The sequence below is a fragment of the Thunnus thynnus genome, chromosome 5 (genome assembly GCF_963924715.1).
Source record: "Thunnus thynnus chromosome 5, fThuThy2.1, whole genome shotgun sequence".
Classification (NCBI taxonomy): Eukaryota; Metazoa; Chordata; class Actinopteri; order Scombriformes; family Scombridae; genus Thunnus; species Thunnus thynnus.
Genome location: NC_089521.1, coordinates 8,534,112 through 8,551,303, shown reverse-complemented (window position 1 = coordinate 8,551,303; position 17,192 = coordinate 8,534,112). Strand labels below are relative to the sequence as shown.

General features: G+C 40.2%; 2 protein-coding genes across 2 annotated transcripts; one reads left to right on the top strand and one right to left on the bottom strand.

Annotated features, from left to right (window-relative positions):
• Positions 1-346: 346 nt before the first annotated feature.
• arl2bp (ADP-ribosylation factor-like 2 binding protein) lies at positions 347-5,306 on the top strand. The gene is made up of 7 exons (XM_067589026.1): positions 347-457; positions 728-797; positions 1,680-1,741; positions 2,349-2,455; positions 3,773-3,858; positions 4,111-4,207; positions 4,330-5,306. The coding sequence occupies exons 1-7, from the start codon at positions 367-369 to the stop codon at positions 4,426-4,428; spliced, it is 612 nt and encodes a 203-aa protein (XP_067445127.1). The 5' UTR covers positions 347-366; the 3' UTR covers positions 4,429-5,306.
• Positions 5,299-16,890, bottom strand: pllp (plasmolipin). Its single transcript, XM_067589027.1, has 4 exons — positions 16,334-16,890; positions 9,294-9,467; positions 8,185-8,301; positions 5,299-6,876 (listed from the first exon to the last, which is right to left on the bottom strand). Exons 1-4 carry the CDS (start codon positions 16,496-16,498, stop codon positions 6,769-6,771), a joined length of 564 nt encoding a protein of 187 aa, XP_067445128.1. The 5' UTR covers positions 16,499-16,890; the 3' UTR covers positions 5,299-6,768.
• Positions 16,891-17,192: the final 302 nt, after the last annotated feature.

The window sequence follows — 17,192 nt, the reverse complement described above, 5'->3', positions numbered from 1 at the left end:
ATTATTTTTAGAGAAACTTGGACTATTTAAACAAGCATAAGTAGACAAAATGTGTAGGTAGACATACATTCTTGAAGTAATGGTTGATTATTTCTACAGTAAATATCTGAATTAGTGATGAATAGTGACAGTTGAGTCTATAGATGATTTAAACTTGTATTTAATTGAAACATTCTGTGGCACAGAAGCTATGGTTTCTTGTGGGATTGCTCTTATTCTTCTGAGTTTTGCCTGCGAAAGGTCAGTAAAAAGGAAATATTGTTGATATACAAAGTATTACGCCCATTTCCCTGGCCCAATGTGTTCTTCTATGGGAGCCAACGTGCACAGCTTTTATTCTGCCGGACGTGACGCAAAGGCGCACACATGGTCGCCGTTTCCTTGGTAACAGCATTACGTTCGCTATTTACCATCCACGTTCACGTTTATTCAAACAACATGGACATCCAAGAACGAAGTAAGCAAATATAATTAATTTAAATATTTGTGCATCTTAAGGAAAATATAAAATAACACTTTAAGTTTTGGAAAAATGCGAGATATCGCCAACAAACCTTGACAGCTCTTGTTCATTTACGCGTGTTTAGCTAACGTTAGCAGCCAGCTAACGACCGTTGAGATGAAACGTCAACGATGCGTTTGTTGTAGAAGTTGCTGCTTTTGTCTATAACAGCAGACATTGTAAAAACATCAGTATTCAGAGGTCGCCTCTCCCTTCTTTCTTCAGATATCCGGAGCTGTGGAGAGAACATCGTGGAAATGGTTGACATGGACGAGGAAAACTTTGCTATTTCCAGGTAGGCTTAAAGCCGATGTTTCGGTTTAACGAGTGACCGTGTTAACTGGTGACTTTGAGCCGAAGGCGTCCGTGGTTGCTCGTAGTGACGACAGCTGTTGAAAACACGAACAGAACACTTAGGTGTCCTTTTAAAAGCCTTAAATTATCTTAAATTGAATGTTCAACCCAGTGTATATTCATCTGGTCCTTTTTGTTTTACATTATGTAAATGAAATGGTGTCGCCAACAAGAAACGCTGAATCTCGTTGCAGTATCCCACACAAATTAAATTGACCAGGTAGGCTGGTCAAACACACAATCTGTACACGGTATCTAGCCACAAAAATGTACATATTGTGTGTAGGCCTACACAGTGACAAAGCAGCTTAATTTGTTGAATATGAGCCACTTTCTGATTGAAGATAACCATAAAACTCAAAGATTGGCTGCAGCTGCACACTGCCCTGTTTCCCATATGAGAAACGTTAAAGGTGAGTGCTTCTTGCTTAGCACAATTAAACTTACATAAATGGTTAGTATTATGACTTTTAAGAACTGAGCTATTTGTTAAGCTTTGTGCTTCAATCTCTCTCTGTGCATGTCTGAGTCCAAGATGTAGAGAAAGCAGAATTAATACATAGCGACATTAAATTACTGCATATTTCCTATAGCTTATAATATATACGGCAACTCTGATAGAGCAGGCGCTGTGTTAGCCTTACTACAGGTGTCAGACTGTTTGTGGTGCTGTTTATGAACAGCCTTTGAGTTGTCAGGTTAAAACCAATCCTACTGTGGCTCTGTGTTAATCTAAATACACTGCTTACTGCAGTTGTGACTCCAAATCATTGATTCTACCTTTAAGTGATCTGATCTTCATCTCTTATTTTTCTTTTTCCAGTTCCTCAGCGGCAGACACAGCTTTTGATGCAGTTATTGGCTGCATAGAGGACATCATTATGGGTAGGAATATTAATGAAACTACTCTTTTTTCCAATTATGTTTATACAGAACTTTTTTTCAGCCTCTATAAATAGTTTCAATCATGCTGTTTCTCAGCAACCTGACAGTGAGAAGCATCATTGTCATGTACTATAAAAACACACCAATGATACATAGAGAAAGTTGGTGTTGTGAGGAAAGATGCACACAGCAACAAGACACACACACACACTCACGCACACAAACTTTTCTCCAGGTCTGCTGATTCTTATACAAACCACTTACTTTTAGATTGTGGTAACTCTGTTGTCCGACAAGTTTGTGTGCTTAGAAAAAGACTGACAGAGTCACTAAATCTAAAAAAGTTTGCCTAAAATGAAGGCCGCTGTGTCTTTTTGTTGTTGTTGTTCTTGTTTGTTTGTTCTCTGAGAGCAATGTCAACAACCTGTAGACTTTAGGAAAAAATACTCAATGAAAAAATATATCCAAGAGGTGATAATTAGAAGACCTAAGATGTACTTATGCTACATGTTCATGCTGAAAAACTCAACTCAACAAATCTCCAGTGTTTGACCAATAAACGGATCAAGAAATGTGATGTTCTATGTGTCCATAACTTTTGTTTTAGAGGAGGAGTTCCAGCAGCTTCAGCAGAGCTTCATGGAGAAACACTACCTGGAGTTTGACGACTCTGACGAGAACAAGCTGAGCTACACGGCCATTTTCAATGATTATGTGAGTTGTTGGACTTCTCACTTTGGTCCCACAGCCGTCTTTACAGAATATGACAGTTATACACTGATCAGCCAAAACATTAAAGCCACTTAGAGGCGAAGGTGCCTCTAAGTGGTAGGTGCCATTTTATCACGTTAAAATGGCACCTGTCAAGGGGTGGGATATATTAGGCAGCAAGTTAACAGTCAGCTCTTGAAGTTGATGTGTTGGAAACAGGAAAAATGGACAAGTGTAAGGATCTGAGTGACTTTGAAAAGGGCCAAATTGTGATGGTTAGATGACTGGGTCAGAGCATCTCCAAAACGGCAGGTCTTATGGAGTGATCCCAGTATTCAATGGTCAGTACCTACCAAAAGTGGTTAAAGGAATGACCACTGGTTAACCTGCGACAGGGCCATGGGCGCTCAAAGCTCACTGATGCACGTGGGGAGTGAAGGCTACACAGTGCATTGCAGCTTAGTGCATTGCAGCTTACTGCATATGGAGGCTGCGTAGCCATAGACTGATCAGAGTGCCCATGCTGACTACTGTCCACTGCTGAAAGCGCCTGCAATGGGCATGTGAGCGTCAGAACTGAACCAAGCAGGAGCTTGGAGCAATGGAAGAAAGTGGCCTTGTCTAATGAATCACGTTTTCTTTTACATCATATGGACAGCCGGGTGCATGTGCATCGTTTGCCTGGGGAAGAGATGGCACCATGATGCACTATGGGATGAAGGAAAACTGGCAGAGGCAGTGTGATGATCTCGGCAATGTTCTGCTGGGAAACCTTGGCTCCTGGCGTTCATGTGGATGTTACTTGGACATGTACCACCTACCTTAACATTGCTGCAGACCAGGTACACCCCTTCATGGCAACAGTATTCCCTGATGGCAGTGGCCTCTTTCAGCAGGATAATGCACCCTGCCACACTGCAAAAATTGTTCAGGAATGGTTTGAGGAACATCACAAAGAGCTCAAAATGTTGCCTTGGCCTCCAAATTCCCCAGATCTTAATCCAATAGGGCATCTGTGGGATGTGCTGGAAAAACAGGTCAGATCCATGGAGGCCCCACCTGGCAACTTACAGGACTTAAAGGATCTGCTGCTAACGTCTTGGTGCGAGATACCAGAAGGCACCTTCAGAGGTCTTTTGGAGTCCTGCATTGACGGGTCAGAGCTGTTTTAATGGCAGGAGGGGGACCTACACAATATTAGGCAGGTGGTTTTAATGTTATGGCTGATTGGTGTATAACCTTATCATTTCAATAATATGCAATATTCAAGGAGGTAAACTAAAGACCATAATCATACTTACACCTGTGGATGTTGTGCAGGTTGACCTACTAGAGAAACACCTGGAGCAGCAGCTGATGAGGAGGATCCCCGGCTTCAACATGAACACCTTCATAGAGCTGCTCATGTAAGATGTCACAATGCCAGCCCTGAAGATATTTTAATCTGCCTGTCTTGCAGTGGTTATTTCCTTTCCCCTACAGCCATTTTAGTTGAACTGGTGACACAAAATAATGTCATTGAAAGCAACCAGTCAGCTTATATAGTCGTTCCTTTAATGCACCTGTTCCACATAAGAAGTCATGTTTTGCATTAGGCCACTAGGTGGCACACAAGCACATTGCAAATGTGATGCAGCATGTTTCTCCTCCATCTGCAGGCAACACAAAGAGGAGGTACCGGGTGACATCTTTGACATGCTGCTGACGTTCACCGACTTCATGGCCTTCAAGGAGATGTTTCTGGAATACAGAGCTGTGAGTGGTCTGCATGCTTGAAAAGATCTTTAAACTCCCACCTCTCTGAGAATGAAGTATGAAGTGTTTGCGTGTGTGAAGTACTTTGCTTTAATACCAGCTGTATAAATCTGTATTTCCAGGAGAAGGAGGGCCGAGGTCTGGATCTGAGCCAGGGACTAGTGGTCACCTCTCTGATCCCCACAGGCTCCAAACACACCGGCTCCACTGAGTTGCAGTGACACTCACACAATCGAAAAGTCCAACTCTTGAATTGCCTCTTTCTCCACATGTTCATGTAAAATTTTGCCCACAGGCCTGCAGAAACTTGTCAGTTTGTGGTTAGTGAGTTTTTTACTCTGCTGGATGCACACCCCGTGAATTTACAGTATGCAGAAATCACAAATCCATACATGTGTTCCTCTGTGTTTGCATGTGGTGGGTGCTCAAGAGCCTCACCGTGGTTAAAGAGTGAAGACGGATGGTTTTGCCTTCTTTCTGCTCTCCAAACATTGCACTAGACATAATGACTACTTGAAATAGTCAAATTTCTAAACCTGGAATTTACAGGTCATTTACGTCACATTCATCCTCTTATTGACGTATGATTTCATTACGATTCAGCATTTATTCATTCTGCCTGGTTGGGGAGTAGAAACCCAAACACTGGTGCTGGTACAAGACTGGTGTTTGTGTTTTTCAGATCATCCTACTGGTCCACATGTGTGTAACATGCATCGACAAATCAGTAAGCAGGAGAGGAAAACCGTTAGAAATGATTGAACATATGATTTTGCTCTTTTATGATAAGGAAGGAAAAGAGCAGAACTAATGTATTTGTTTGACGTTACACCTGAAGTTTTAAATTATTTGATTCGTTTTGAAAACTCATTAGAGTTTTGTGCCTGTGAAAGTGATTTTTAACGTGTGTGTGTGTATAGTGATTGTGTGTATGTGTGTGTGAGATCTGTAGTTGTCAGTAAAATGTCAAAATGTTTTCTACTTGTCTTAACATAACAGTTTAAATTGTAAAAGTATATTTATGTCACTGGTGAAATATTGTTGAAGTCAAATTTGTTAGTAAAAAGAAATTTTCAAATAAACAAGTAAAAGTCTCGAATCACCAAGTGCTTTATTTGAACTAGTGCATGGTCGAGCCCTGCTATTCACCACAGGATTTTACTAGTATTCAAATTTCTGGTACAAAAAGATGCAACATATTTCATAAAGGCACATACAGCAGGAGTTAAGCAGTGTGAGACACTAGTGGAACAATATTTGAATCATCATGGGAGTCACATCCTGCAGAAACCTTGCATCAGGAACAGCGTCAGGTTTTATTACAACTGCACATTTTTCCATCCACAACCTTATTTATCAGTTTATCATCAGTGCTTTGGGTCGGCCTTTGAGGAATGTATGTGAGCACATGACTGCACATGACTTTACCTGCATGTTCAGAGGAAATCAATCTACAAAACACAAATACCAAGCAAACAGTTATCCTTGATCTGTTCCTGTAAGCCTGTCAGATGAGCATGGCTGAGGAGATTCTGACAGTATGTATGTCTGTCTGTGGCTAGACAACACATGAGTCAAGCATGTTATCAGGTGGACTTGCATTGGTGCAGGCCCGCCAGTACAGTAACCGACCGCAACAAAAACCACACTCTGTAAACAAGAAGTGCTAAACAAACTAATAGATACATTTTTTCACATTTGTCCCTCGGAAACAAACACATCTCTTTGGAGTCCACTGTAGAAGAAATTACTTATATCAAAGTCTTTGGTCAGGCTGTCAAGTTTGGAGTAAGACAGGTTCTTGTAAGCTGGATCTTGTCTTTTCCTGTTCCCCCAGGAGCAGAAAAGTCAGAGTTTTACACTTTAAATATGATCTTTACATCAAAGACTAACCAAGGACACATCATGTTTACTTTCCCTGTTATGATGCCAAAATCCAGAGATAATACCATTCATGCCTCAAAGTTAGCAATTATTACAGCATTTGTCCCCATCGATTCTACTCTGGTAATTTTAGCTACATCCTGTTGCCTCAGTTTGAAATAATTATTCTGTTTGAAATCTATTTTTATTCAGAAGTGTTTTATGCTGCAGTTTACAGCATTAATTCTGATTTTAGGCAAATTAGTCTGGGAGATTATCATCAGAGATGTAAACTCACACACATATAAATATATGAATCCCATTCATTCCACCTGATCAGCACCTAGTGTTGCCAAGAATTTAAGGCACTTCTATCTTTATTTATATATTCATTTTGGGGGAAAAAATAAATTTCACTGTAATTACCAAAACATTCATTTCAAAATATTTGTATACTATGTAGGTAAAAGTATATTGAGTTTTAGTGAGTGAATTAGGAGTTGTCTTATTGTTAAGACTGGTGTTAGACTAAAGTCAGGATCTGGGGTACCAGAGGCAGCAGTAGAGGTCAAGTGACACTTTGTTGATATCGACACTAGACTATCCGAATTATCCAGATATGTTTAGGGAAAGAAAACACAGAGTCTTTTCCTGGGCACAGAGTCTTTTCCTGGGCACAGAGTCGCGTGGTTTGAGTCCTAGGTTGGCACTGTGTTGGTGGCAGCGTTTCCTCCATCTCCCTTCCAGTCCAGATAAGAAAAGAAAGCACTGGCGCCATACGCCAGGGTCACCAAAGCACCGAAGAACTGGACGGACAGACAGAGAAACAGGGTGAGACACCAACAGAGAGATACCAACAGAAAGCGAAAGAAGGAGAGATAATTACATCACTTAAATGACCTCAGGAACAGCCAACATTAATCATTGATGTTTCACATCTAGAAAGATTTCAAGTACTTGTGATTTAACAGCTTTAACAATGTACTAATGGCCCATTATCCCATACTATGCCCAGTAAAACACAACTGATAAGAGTTTGTGATAGAATAGAGGCCAGGGTCGTGTGTGCATGTGTGTGTGTGTATGTATACTTGTACGTTTATCGTTATGCGAACCACTTTGAGTTTTAGACCACGGCAGTGAGGACATTTTTGACAAATGAGGACATTTGGGACATATAGTACCTCCACAGTGCTGTTTGAGGGTCAAGATTTAGTTTGGGGTTAAGGTTAAAATTAGGTTTAGGGTAAGGGTTGGGGTTAGGCATTTGGTAATGATGGTAAAGGGCGGGATAAAGGGCTTGGCAATGCATTATGTCAAAGAGGGACCTCACAACTATAGAAAGACCAACATATATGTGTGCATGTGTGTGTTAAGTCATGTGCTCCTGAAAACCCAACAGGACTTTGGCCTGTGGAAGAGACTATAAAACTCTGTATTCAGCCTGTATTCCCTAACACTGACTATCTTTAGTGTGCAATCTCTGTCACAAACACACACACACACACACACACACACACACACACACACACAAACACACATTTTATTTCCATCTCCTGCTTACATTCACATCTTTCTCTCTCTCTTAAATTCTTTGTTTTTTAGATGATTGAACATTGGCTCCTTTAAACAGCAAAGGGGAGGAGCAAGTGGCAACTGTTTGACAAAGGTGGCTGGACTTAAACACTCCCGAGCACATGACTGGTTTCACAGCCTTGTGAGCAGTAAGGGAGCCCTTCACCTTACTCTATCTCTCAGTCTCTAATAGGTCTTAATGTTTCAGGTGTGTGTACCCGCCACAGCCTGATAAGTAAACACACTATCAGAAACACACCTACTGTAGCCAAACAGTATCAGCATCGAGAGGGAAGGTGGGAGAGAAAACATTAAAAATGTGCTCAGAGTTCAAATACTGGATGACTGAATGAATATATGAATGAAGTGCCAGGGCAGGGAAGGATCATGGACTAGATTTTTTTCTTTTGGATTTGCTTTTGCAGCCACATTTGGTAGATTACATGACAAAACAAGATACATTATCAGAGGGTGATCTTTCTTGCATTTTTAATCAGCTCTTTGTGTGTGTGTGTGAGTGTGAATAACCAGTGTCTTACAGCAGCGGCTGCCATATGTCCGTAGAAATAGGTGTGGATGAAGGGATGAACAGATGCTGCATTGGCCAGGAAGGCAGTCAGATAGAGGACTGTAGCTGCGCCTTGGTACACCATCACCTATAACAGCAGAGATGAGACATTAGCCATACAGAGTATCCTTAGAGTTTCTTCTTGTTGAGTTGTTCTGGTATTCCCTCCTGTGTAATTGTTCCCTGTCTTCTTATTTCCTTGTTTTGGTGTCTTTCTCCTTCTTGGACTACTGCCATGGCATCCTATGATGTCTCATAACCTAATTTACTGTCTTATTTCCTCTATTTCCTTATCTGTTTTCACTTGATTGAGCCCTAAGTGATCCTTGAACTCTTCAATTAAAGAAAAAATACATAAATCTTCAATCTAGGTCTTGTTGCCTTCTTCTTGTTCATGCACCATTTATTAATTGTTAATTTAATGAACAAGTGCATTAAGATCCTGCCTAGAAGACAACAGAGAGTGTGCATTATTGAACAGTCTGCACCTGGATGCAAATAAAATCAACTGTACACAGGACTCAGAGGGAATGGTGTCATTTTAAAGGCCCTGAAAACATATTTCCTCAACCAGCTTTTTTAGTATTGGTGATGAGCTCCTACATGAGCAGAGCATTTTCTGATCAGTTAGATCAGTTTTGGTTATTTCACATGAGAGATTTCTGTCTGTGTTTGTCTCACTGTTTTGAAGTGGGCAGGATTTTTTTTAGTGTTAAACTCTTAATAAAGAGTAGCAAAGGATGTCTTTTTTCCAAACTTGGGCTTTGATTGTTGCTCATTTAGTCATTAATGTTTTATATTAAAGATACTGAAGATTTGAAACTTAAATTTTTCAAGGTCTTTAAGGCCACTGCTAAATAAAGCACATTTGATCAATTCTGCATTGAATAAACAGCAATTTTAGAATAGTATAAAAGAAACAGTTAACTGGTTGATATTATTTCAGTTCATCTAAGAGCGCTCTGGTTTGTTCTGGTTTTTAAACTCTGGAAAGAAGAAAACTTTTTTTAGCCCTCTGAAGCTGTTTCTAGTGTGAACAAAACAACTCTCAAACTTCTTCCTCCCCTGGTCCCTCTGTACCGTCAGTGGCCAGGGGATAGCGGTGAGCTTTTGCTGGGTGCGAAATAAGATCATGAAGAAGAGGATGGTGGTGAGGATCCACAGAGTGACGGCCACAAACATCACCCATCCGTACGCCGGCAGCATAGTGTAGGGGGCACTGGCTATCAACGCCCACTGGAGCAGCCCCAGAAACTAAAGAGGTGAGAGGGAGGAGACAAGTGAAGTGGGGCAGCAATAAAAAGTACAATTTTTTAAACATAAACCAATGATTATCTAACTCACACAATTAAGGAGATGGTTAAAGGATAGGTTCTCATTTTTTTTCAAATCTATCTTAATACATTATTAACAATATGCATATTGAAAATGTAATTGGTCACTTGGTCATTCTTCCTCTCCATGCACAGGAATGACAAGACAAAAATACTATTTCAGCTAAAGATGACTTGAGGCTTCAGTATTTTAGGTATTTTCAAAAGTTACAGCCTTTTAAACTTGCGTTGATCATTTTTTGGCCACTTGTGGGCAACACAACAAGCTGTGAACACGACATACTGTCATCCCAGATAGCAAAATTACTGTGGCCCATATCCGGCCCACACCTGACACTTTCATGTGGCCCACATACCGCATGGAATGATGGCACTTGGGCAGTCCACTCCTGTTTGCCAGATCCGGGTCACAAGCAAACCATAGCATTACTGCATGTCAACCAAGAACAAACCAAATAAACAATATCTGGCCCAAATCTTTCAGTTCATTTTTATTCTGGCCTTGATCCGGCCTACATTCCATATCCTCATGTGGTCCAAATACTGCATGGAATGATGGCACTGGGGCGTTCCACTCCTGTTTGCCAGATCCAGGCAACAAGAAAGCCATAGCAATACCGCATGTCAACCAAGAACGAACCAAATAAACAAGAACTGGCCCACATTCCTAATGTTCATATGGCCCACATCATGTATGGAATGGTGGCATTTTGGGAATGCACTCCTGTTTGCCAGCAACAGGCCTAGCAACATTGTTTTCACAGTCACCACAGTCAACATGGTTTGCTAATTCCAGGACCTGTGGATAAAGCATTTGTATGTCACTGGAAGGACAGCTGCCTTAAGCTGTGCAGCCCCCAACATGGTGCTATCAGTTAATCAGTTCAATTGGGTACATGTGGGGTTCAACCCTAATTGTACCAAACAAGGCAGTGGAAACCAGTTCTTAGACTAGAGGTCGGGACTGTGGCTGGACTGTTAGGACAATGATCCCTGGACTAACATGGAACAGTAAATTCCATGTTTATAAGAGGAGGAGGCCAGGGCACACTTTGCTGTAGAAAAATAATCTTCTGGGAGCATTTCCAGAGAATCTTACCTTCCTAGTTGTAAACATCATCGGTGTGTATGCACCTACACGGAGCTTCACCTCTAAAATTTTATGATTAATTTAGAACCACAGTAAATCATATCATATCATATCATATCATATCATATCATATCATATCATATCATATCATATCGTATCATATCATATCATATCATATCATATCATATCATATCATATCATATCATATCATATCATATCATATCATATCATATCCAGATTAGCCAGTTCTGAGTGTGCCGTATCTTGGCCAAAACTGGCCCAGATATGTTTTAAGATGACCGGGCCACATTGTCTGCATCATATGTTGGCCACCTCAGGCTAACTTCCAAATTAGCCAGTACTAATTGTGCCACATCTTTACCTATAGTGGCCCAATACTGTTCAACCATATTTGGGCCATATTCACCATTTCAAATATGGGCCATTCTAGGCTCACACCCTTATTAGCCAGTGCTTATGTTTAAGAGAAACGGGCCACATTTCCTGCATCATATACAGGCCACTTCAGGCTCACATTCAGATAAGCCAGTATCAATTGTGCCACATCTTTACCTAAAGTGGCCCGATAATGTTCAGCAATATATGGGCCATATTTACTATTTCAAATATGGGCCACATTAGGCTCACACTATGACAGCCAGCGCTGACTGTGCCATACAATTGCCAAATTTGTTGTATAGTATTTAGGCCATATTTGCCATATCATATGTTGGCCACTTTAGGTTTGTATCAAGTCAAGCCAGTGCTTACTGTGCCGTATCTTGGTCAGGGATAACTGGCCTAGGTATTTTTTTAAAATAACCATATGTGGGCCACTTTTGGTTTACACCCACATTAACTATTGTCGACTGTGCCAGATCTTTGCCAAAGGTGGCCCGTATTTGTTTTGTGATATTTGGGCCATATTCACTATGTATCACATATGCGACTTTAGGGTCACATCCAGTTTACACATCACCGAGAGCACCGCATCTTTGCAAAAAATGGCCTACATTTGTTTTGGGATATTTGGGCAATATTTGTTATTTTACATGTAGGCCACTTCAGGCTCACATCCATTTTGTCCGGGCCAGAAGAGGGCCAGCAGTGCTGCATCATTGCCTGAAGTGGCCCACTTCCGTATGCTATCTGGGATATTATCACCAAGGTGATGTGGAGCAAACAGTTGTCTATTTACACATCTAACAGACGCGGAACAACGTTAGCATTCATTTGGAGTTGTGTTTCTCCAATATTTACGCTTTCTTTAGCTCTATTTAGCTCTATTTTGCTCTCTATTAACTCCTTATGGAAATATCTGGCTCTTTAGTGGCTAAATGCTCCACTATGTTAGCCAACTAGTTGCTAACTGTGCCTGTTTGCTGTTTAGTGTAGGGCAGGTGGTGTACAGTAGGTTTATCTGAGCTTTTCTGCTAAAAACATCTAAGTTCAGGGCAGATAATTTCACAAACATTTGTGTTAACAGTGTTACAGCTCAGTGCGCAAACTGTAACTCAGTGTTACAGATTTATTTGTCTTTTAAGAGGGGATGTCCTCATAGACAGTATGCAGAGGAGGGATGATAACAGCAAACAATAACTCTTTCAATAAATGTGTAGTATGTGTGAGTATTGTTCTAAGACTTGAAAAAATGTGAAACTATCCTTTAACCAAAACTGCATTTTCTGTAAGACCTGTCGTCAATGAAAGGGTATAACAACAAAAGCTGCCAGCAGTCAGGGTCTTTATTTGTTTATAAAACACTATTGAACACTACTGACATATATTAAGGTTAAAATTCACCATAGACTGTAGTTTCTTTAAAACAGAGACGTCATCCAGACAGAAACCACACAAGGCTCCTCTCTTTGCCTCACTGTCTCTCTGCTTCTGTCCCACGAGAAAGGACATGAGAGGACAGTCTATTATGTATGCAGAGGTCATGTTTCACTTTTAACACATTTGATACACACACACACACACACACACACACACACACACACACACACACACACACACACACACTGTAGGCACTGTGATGCTGACCTTTACAAAGCACCCATCTTAACAAAGACCTCTGTTCTGAATTAGAGGAACAGTTGATAATTTCAGTTTCCAGACTAAAATAGTCAAATGTTAGTATTTTACTATTTGTAAAACTGTATGTACTGTATGTAACTATTTTAATATTTTGATGAAACTTGTGTCTCCCACCTCTGATTACTTTATCACTTTATCAAGGTTAATTATGGAGAAAACAGTTTCAGGATAAAGGAAGTGGGCAAAATAGATTTCAAATCTGTGTGATAAGGAGTATGTTATCTTTTCACTGCCAATGTGTGAAGCAGGTTCAAGTCCCAATATTTATATATTATACAGATGTGTTTTATAATGCAGTATGCATGGGGCATATTAGTATTGCATAAAGAACTGGAAGTTTGAAACACAAGACTAGATGTTTAACTCTTAACAGCAGATCAATGAATGCAATGAAAGAAAAATGTCAAATATCAGTTTTGGTACTTCCTATCTTTGCTCCTTTCCTTTTTGTATTGGTGTAGTCCAAGTATGCAAAATCTTAAATGATGTTGCCACAAATGACCTAACAAACAAACACACACACACACACACAGTTGTGTTTCCATCATTTCAGAGGACATTACATTGAATTACATTCCCTCAAATTTAATAATACGTCAGGGCGTCTTGATTTTTGTCCCCAAAAGGAAGGCGAGTCCCCACATGTGACTGTGTGAATTAGGTCCCCACAACATGAGGAATACCTGATACAAACACACACACACAAACAACAACTACTGGAAGTTCAGCACAGGTCTGTTTTCAGAGGATCAGGCTGAAAGGCCACAAAAACAAACAAATCCTTTAAAATAAAAGATCAGCTGTGGGAAACTGTGAGTCAGGTTTTTTTTTTGAATTGCTACTAAGTTTATTTTACTGAACTACCATTGTGTGATTATGACAATAGTGCAGTAATTTAAATATGTATCCCAGTTTCACTGAAACCTGCCCAGGGCAAGCTCAACGTATCTATTAATGGCCTCAGTTTATCTCATTTACTGCCAGTCAGATATGAGAGCTGCCTGTGTGTCCACAGACTGTGAGCAATCTAGCAAAGAGACCTAAGTGCCAAACTGTCAGGTCAAATATTGACCTGCAAGGAAATTGCTTCATTCTCTTCAGGCAATAAAACTTATCTCTATCTATAACTAGTCACCTGAAAGTAAACTTGTGCCAAATAAAAGGCATCAAGATAGTTTTAATTTCTGGGATGTAACATGTAAGTGCAGCATCTTAAAAGAAAAAATCTCTTCAAATGTAAAGTCCTGTGGTGTGGTTTATGGCTTTTCTTTTATCACTAACACTTAATCTGTTTTACTTTTCGTAAGACAATATTCACTGCTTGTTTAACTGTTGGACAACATGACTATAGCCATCTGAAGCCAGCCTGTATTACTTTTTCTCAACAGCCGTCTCTGTTAGCAGGAGTGGCAACAGGAAAATGGTAAATGCTAAAATGTACTGCACTAGTAGCACCACTAAACTGATTCAGTATGTCTTTCATACAGCAACATCTTTGCTAACATTAGCTAACTAGCCACCATAGCCTCACACCAGAGCAAAAGGCTGTAGCAGCAAAACCTAGGTATATTAAATTGAGCAAGATTGTGTTTTATTACCTAAGAATTCAACTTTTCATTTGTAAAAGGATGTTTGAGTGAATAAGTTACATTGTCTGACTTAAAACATCATTATATGCCTACTAATAATCCCAACTGTCACCACAACAACTAGTGAAGTTAGTTTGGCTTTCTTGGTTTATGCACACTGGAGCAGCTTGTAAGGAAACAAAGTTTTATAAAGCCAAGGTGTTTGATTTTTCTCAAATATTTGTGCTCAGAAAAAAGTTTTCGAGGAGCTGAGAAGATGTTTTATATACTCAGTATTTGATATGAACTGTTGAAACATGCCAAATAAAGTTTAGTTTTACTGAGTAATATCATAAAAAAGGCAAAGTTTTACCTTATTCTTATCCCTAGTATCGCCTGCCACACCCTACAAACTTTACCAGGGTTAATCAGTCTTCTAAATACAACAAAAGCACACTTCTGAAGACTACTCCCTAACTGGCCTTACTACTACAACACCATCAACAGCCAATAAAGCCTGACACTCCTTAAGGACGGAGAAGTGAGAAATGTTTAACAGTCAGGTCAAACACAGACTGCACATTAACAGTGGCCTCTCTGTCCTTGAAGATATATATATTCAGTGTAATTGTGGGCTGGTCAGAGGGGTGTGACAGCAGGGCATGGGGCCTCCAGGGGACAAAGATCTCCTGGATCTGTCAGTCATCCAGCCGGTCACATGTCCGCTGTGTGGACAGTGTCTAGTGCAAATACATCCCTGGAGGGGGAAAAAGGTCCAGCTGAGGCTCAGTGCTGCTCATGTATTCAATTCAATCTTACAACCACATATGAGAGCAAAAATAACAGACCCACCCTACTGCCTCCCACAATCAATTTTCCTGTACAAATATAAATCCTTATCAAGTTCATTTTCAGCTCTCAGCTCTCTGTCAGTTCATGAACTGACAGCAGAGGCTTTGACCAGTGACAGTTGTGTGTTTTTGTTGATAGATAGTTGGTGACATTTATGGCGCACAAACTGAAGCTTGTTGACTCACATTCAAATTCCTGTTTCAGCAGATATAGGGCACAGATATACAAATATCTTTATCTAGAGCTGTCCTAATGTTGACAGCAGTCTGAAGAGTTTATCACCCGGTGTGGTTTAACTTTAACTTGTCCTCAATAACAGCAAACTGATCCTCAATTACCTGCACTCTATCCACGCATTGGTTCTTCAGCTTTTTCAACATATTGGTGCTGCCGTTGTATGAGAGTAAAACTAGAAATACAGTTATTATTTTGACAAAGCTATTATAATATCAGAACAAACCAACTATATATGCACAAACTGCTATCAAAGATTAAAGGATAAGCGTTGTGATATTCTATGTTCTTCTTATAATCAACAAATCCCACAAAAAGACTAAATCCAACAAAGAATTTATTCTACTAACAAGTATAGTCTGTGTATCCAAAGCCCTCTGTGCCACAGAGATTCATTGTTGCCAAATATTATTAAAATCAGATCAATGAACGACGTTTTTTCACTGGGTCACATGTTCCTTCACTATGATGAACACATGCACTGTAGGTTATTTTGAGTTGATTGTATATATACCATCCTGCTGCTGGAAATAGTCACTAAAGTGCCAAATGTGTATTAATGCACAGCTGAAACTAGTGCCAAATAAACTGTTTACTGCACAGTTTACTTCTGTTTGACTAAAGTTTGCTAAAAACTATAGTGCCCAGCTGTTTTAGGAAATTATTTAGCCTTTGTAAAAAGTAAATATTTTGAACTGTTTTTTAAAGATTATATGTTCAGTGGGAACAGACTTGGTTTGGTGCTGAGAACCACAGACTAGTCAGGGAAGTTGTTAAGTATTAATAGACGGACTAAAATATTGTTGGTTTTGCTCTTATAGAATATTTTCATCCTTGTTCTTTAAGCCACTAATGGTTTCAATCATCATCCCAACAGAAACAGAACAGAAGATTGTCCTGTAAGTGAACAGAGTTGATCAGACTACCAGTGAAGCCACTCACTATTTCAGCCATCATGAGGATAGCCGGGATGCTTCGGATAAAAGTCATGTCCATCATGGTGGTGACGTTAGCAGCCAGCCCTCGGAGGCTGTTGCCCCCATGCTGAGAGCTCTGGGAGTTGGGGGAGCTGGTTTCTGTGGTAACCTTGGATGGGAAGTCTGCCATGATCACGCAGCTTATCTGAAGCTGCACCAACAACAAACTCCTGGAAGATGGGAGGCAATCTCAGAACAAAAAGTCTGTGATGGAAATTTTCCTCCTCCAACAGTTTTCACTCCTCAGAAAATATCTGATGGTTGGGATTCGGTAACCATTGACAACATCTACAGGTGGCAGCAACAAGATTGAATCTTCAAATTAAAGTTCAGTTAGGTCCAAATCACAAGTGTACAAAGTCTTACTAGTTTAAAAAAAGAAAAAGAAAAATAGTCCAAAGAGAAAAAGAGAAGCCTCCTCCTAAATCTCCAAGTTCAAATATCCAACAGCGACTCTCCACCTGCACTGACAGGTGTCTAATGGTGGTGGTGTAACTCTCTACACCTTGCCCTCTCTCTCTCTCTCTCTCTCTCTCTCTCTCTCTCTCTCTCTCTCTCTTTCTCTCTCTCTCTCTCTCTCACACACACACACACACATATTGAGTGTTTTATCATCCTCTCTCTATGTTCTTTGCCATCTCTCTTTCCCCTGGCACCTCCCATATGGCGCTCAGGCCTCTCACCTAAGTGACTCATGAACCTGTTTGAAAACTGGGAGGAGGTGAAGGGAGAAGGAAAACAAGAAAAATGTGACTCAGTGACGCCCTCTCGGTGTAGATGTGTTTGTGTGTGCCTTGTTTTGACAGGAGAGATGAACTTCTGTG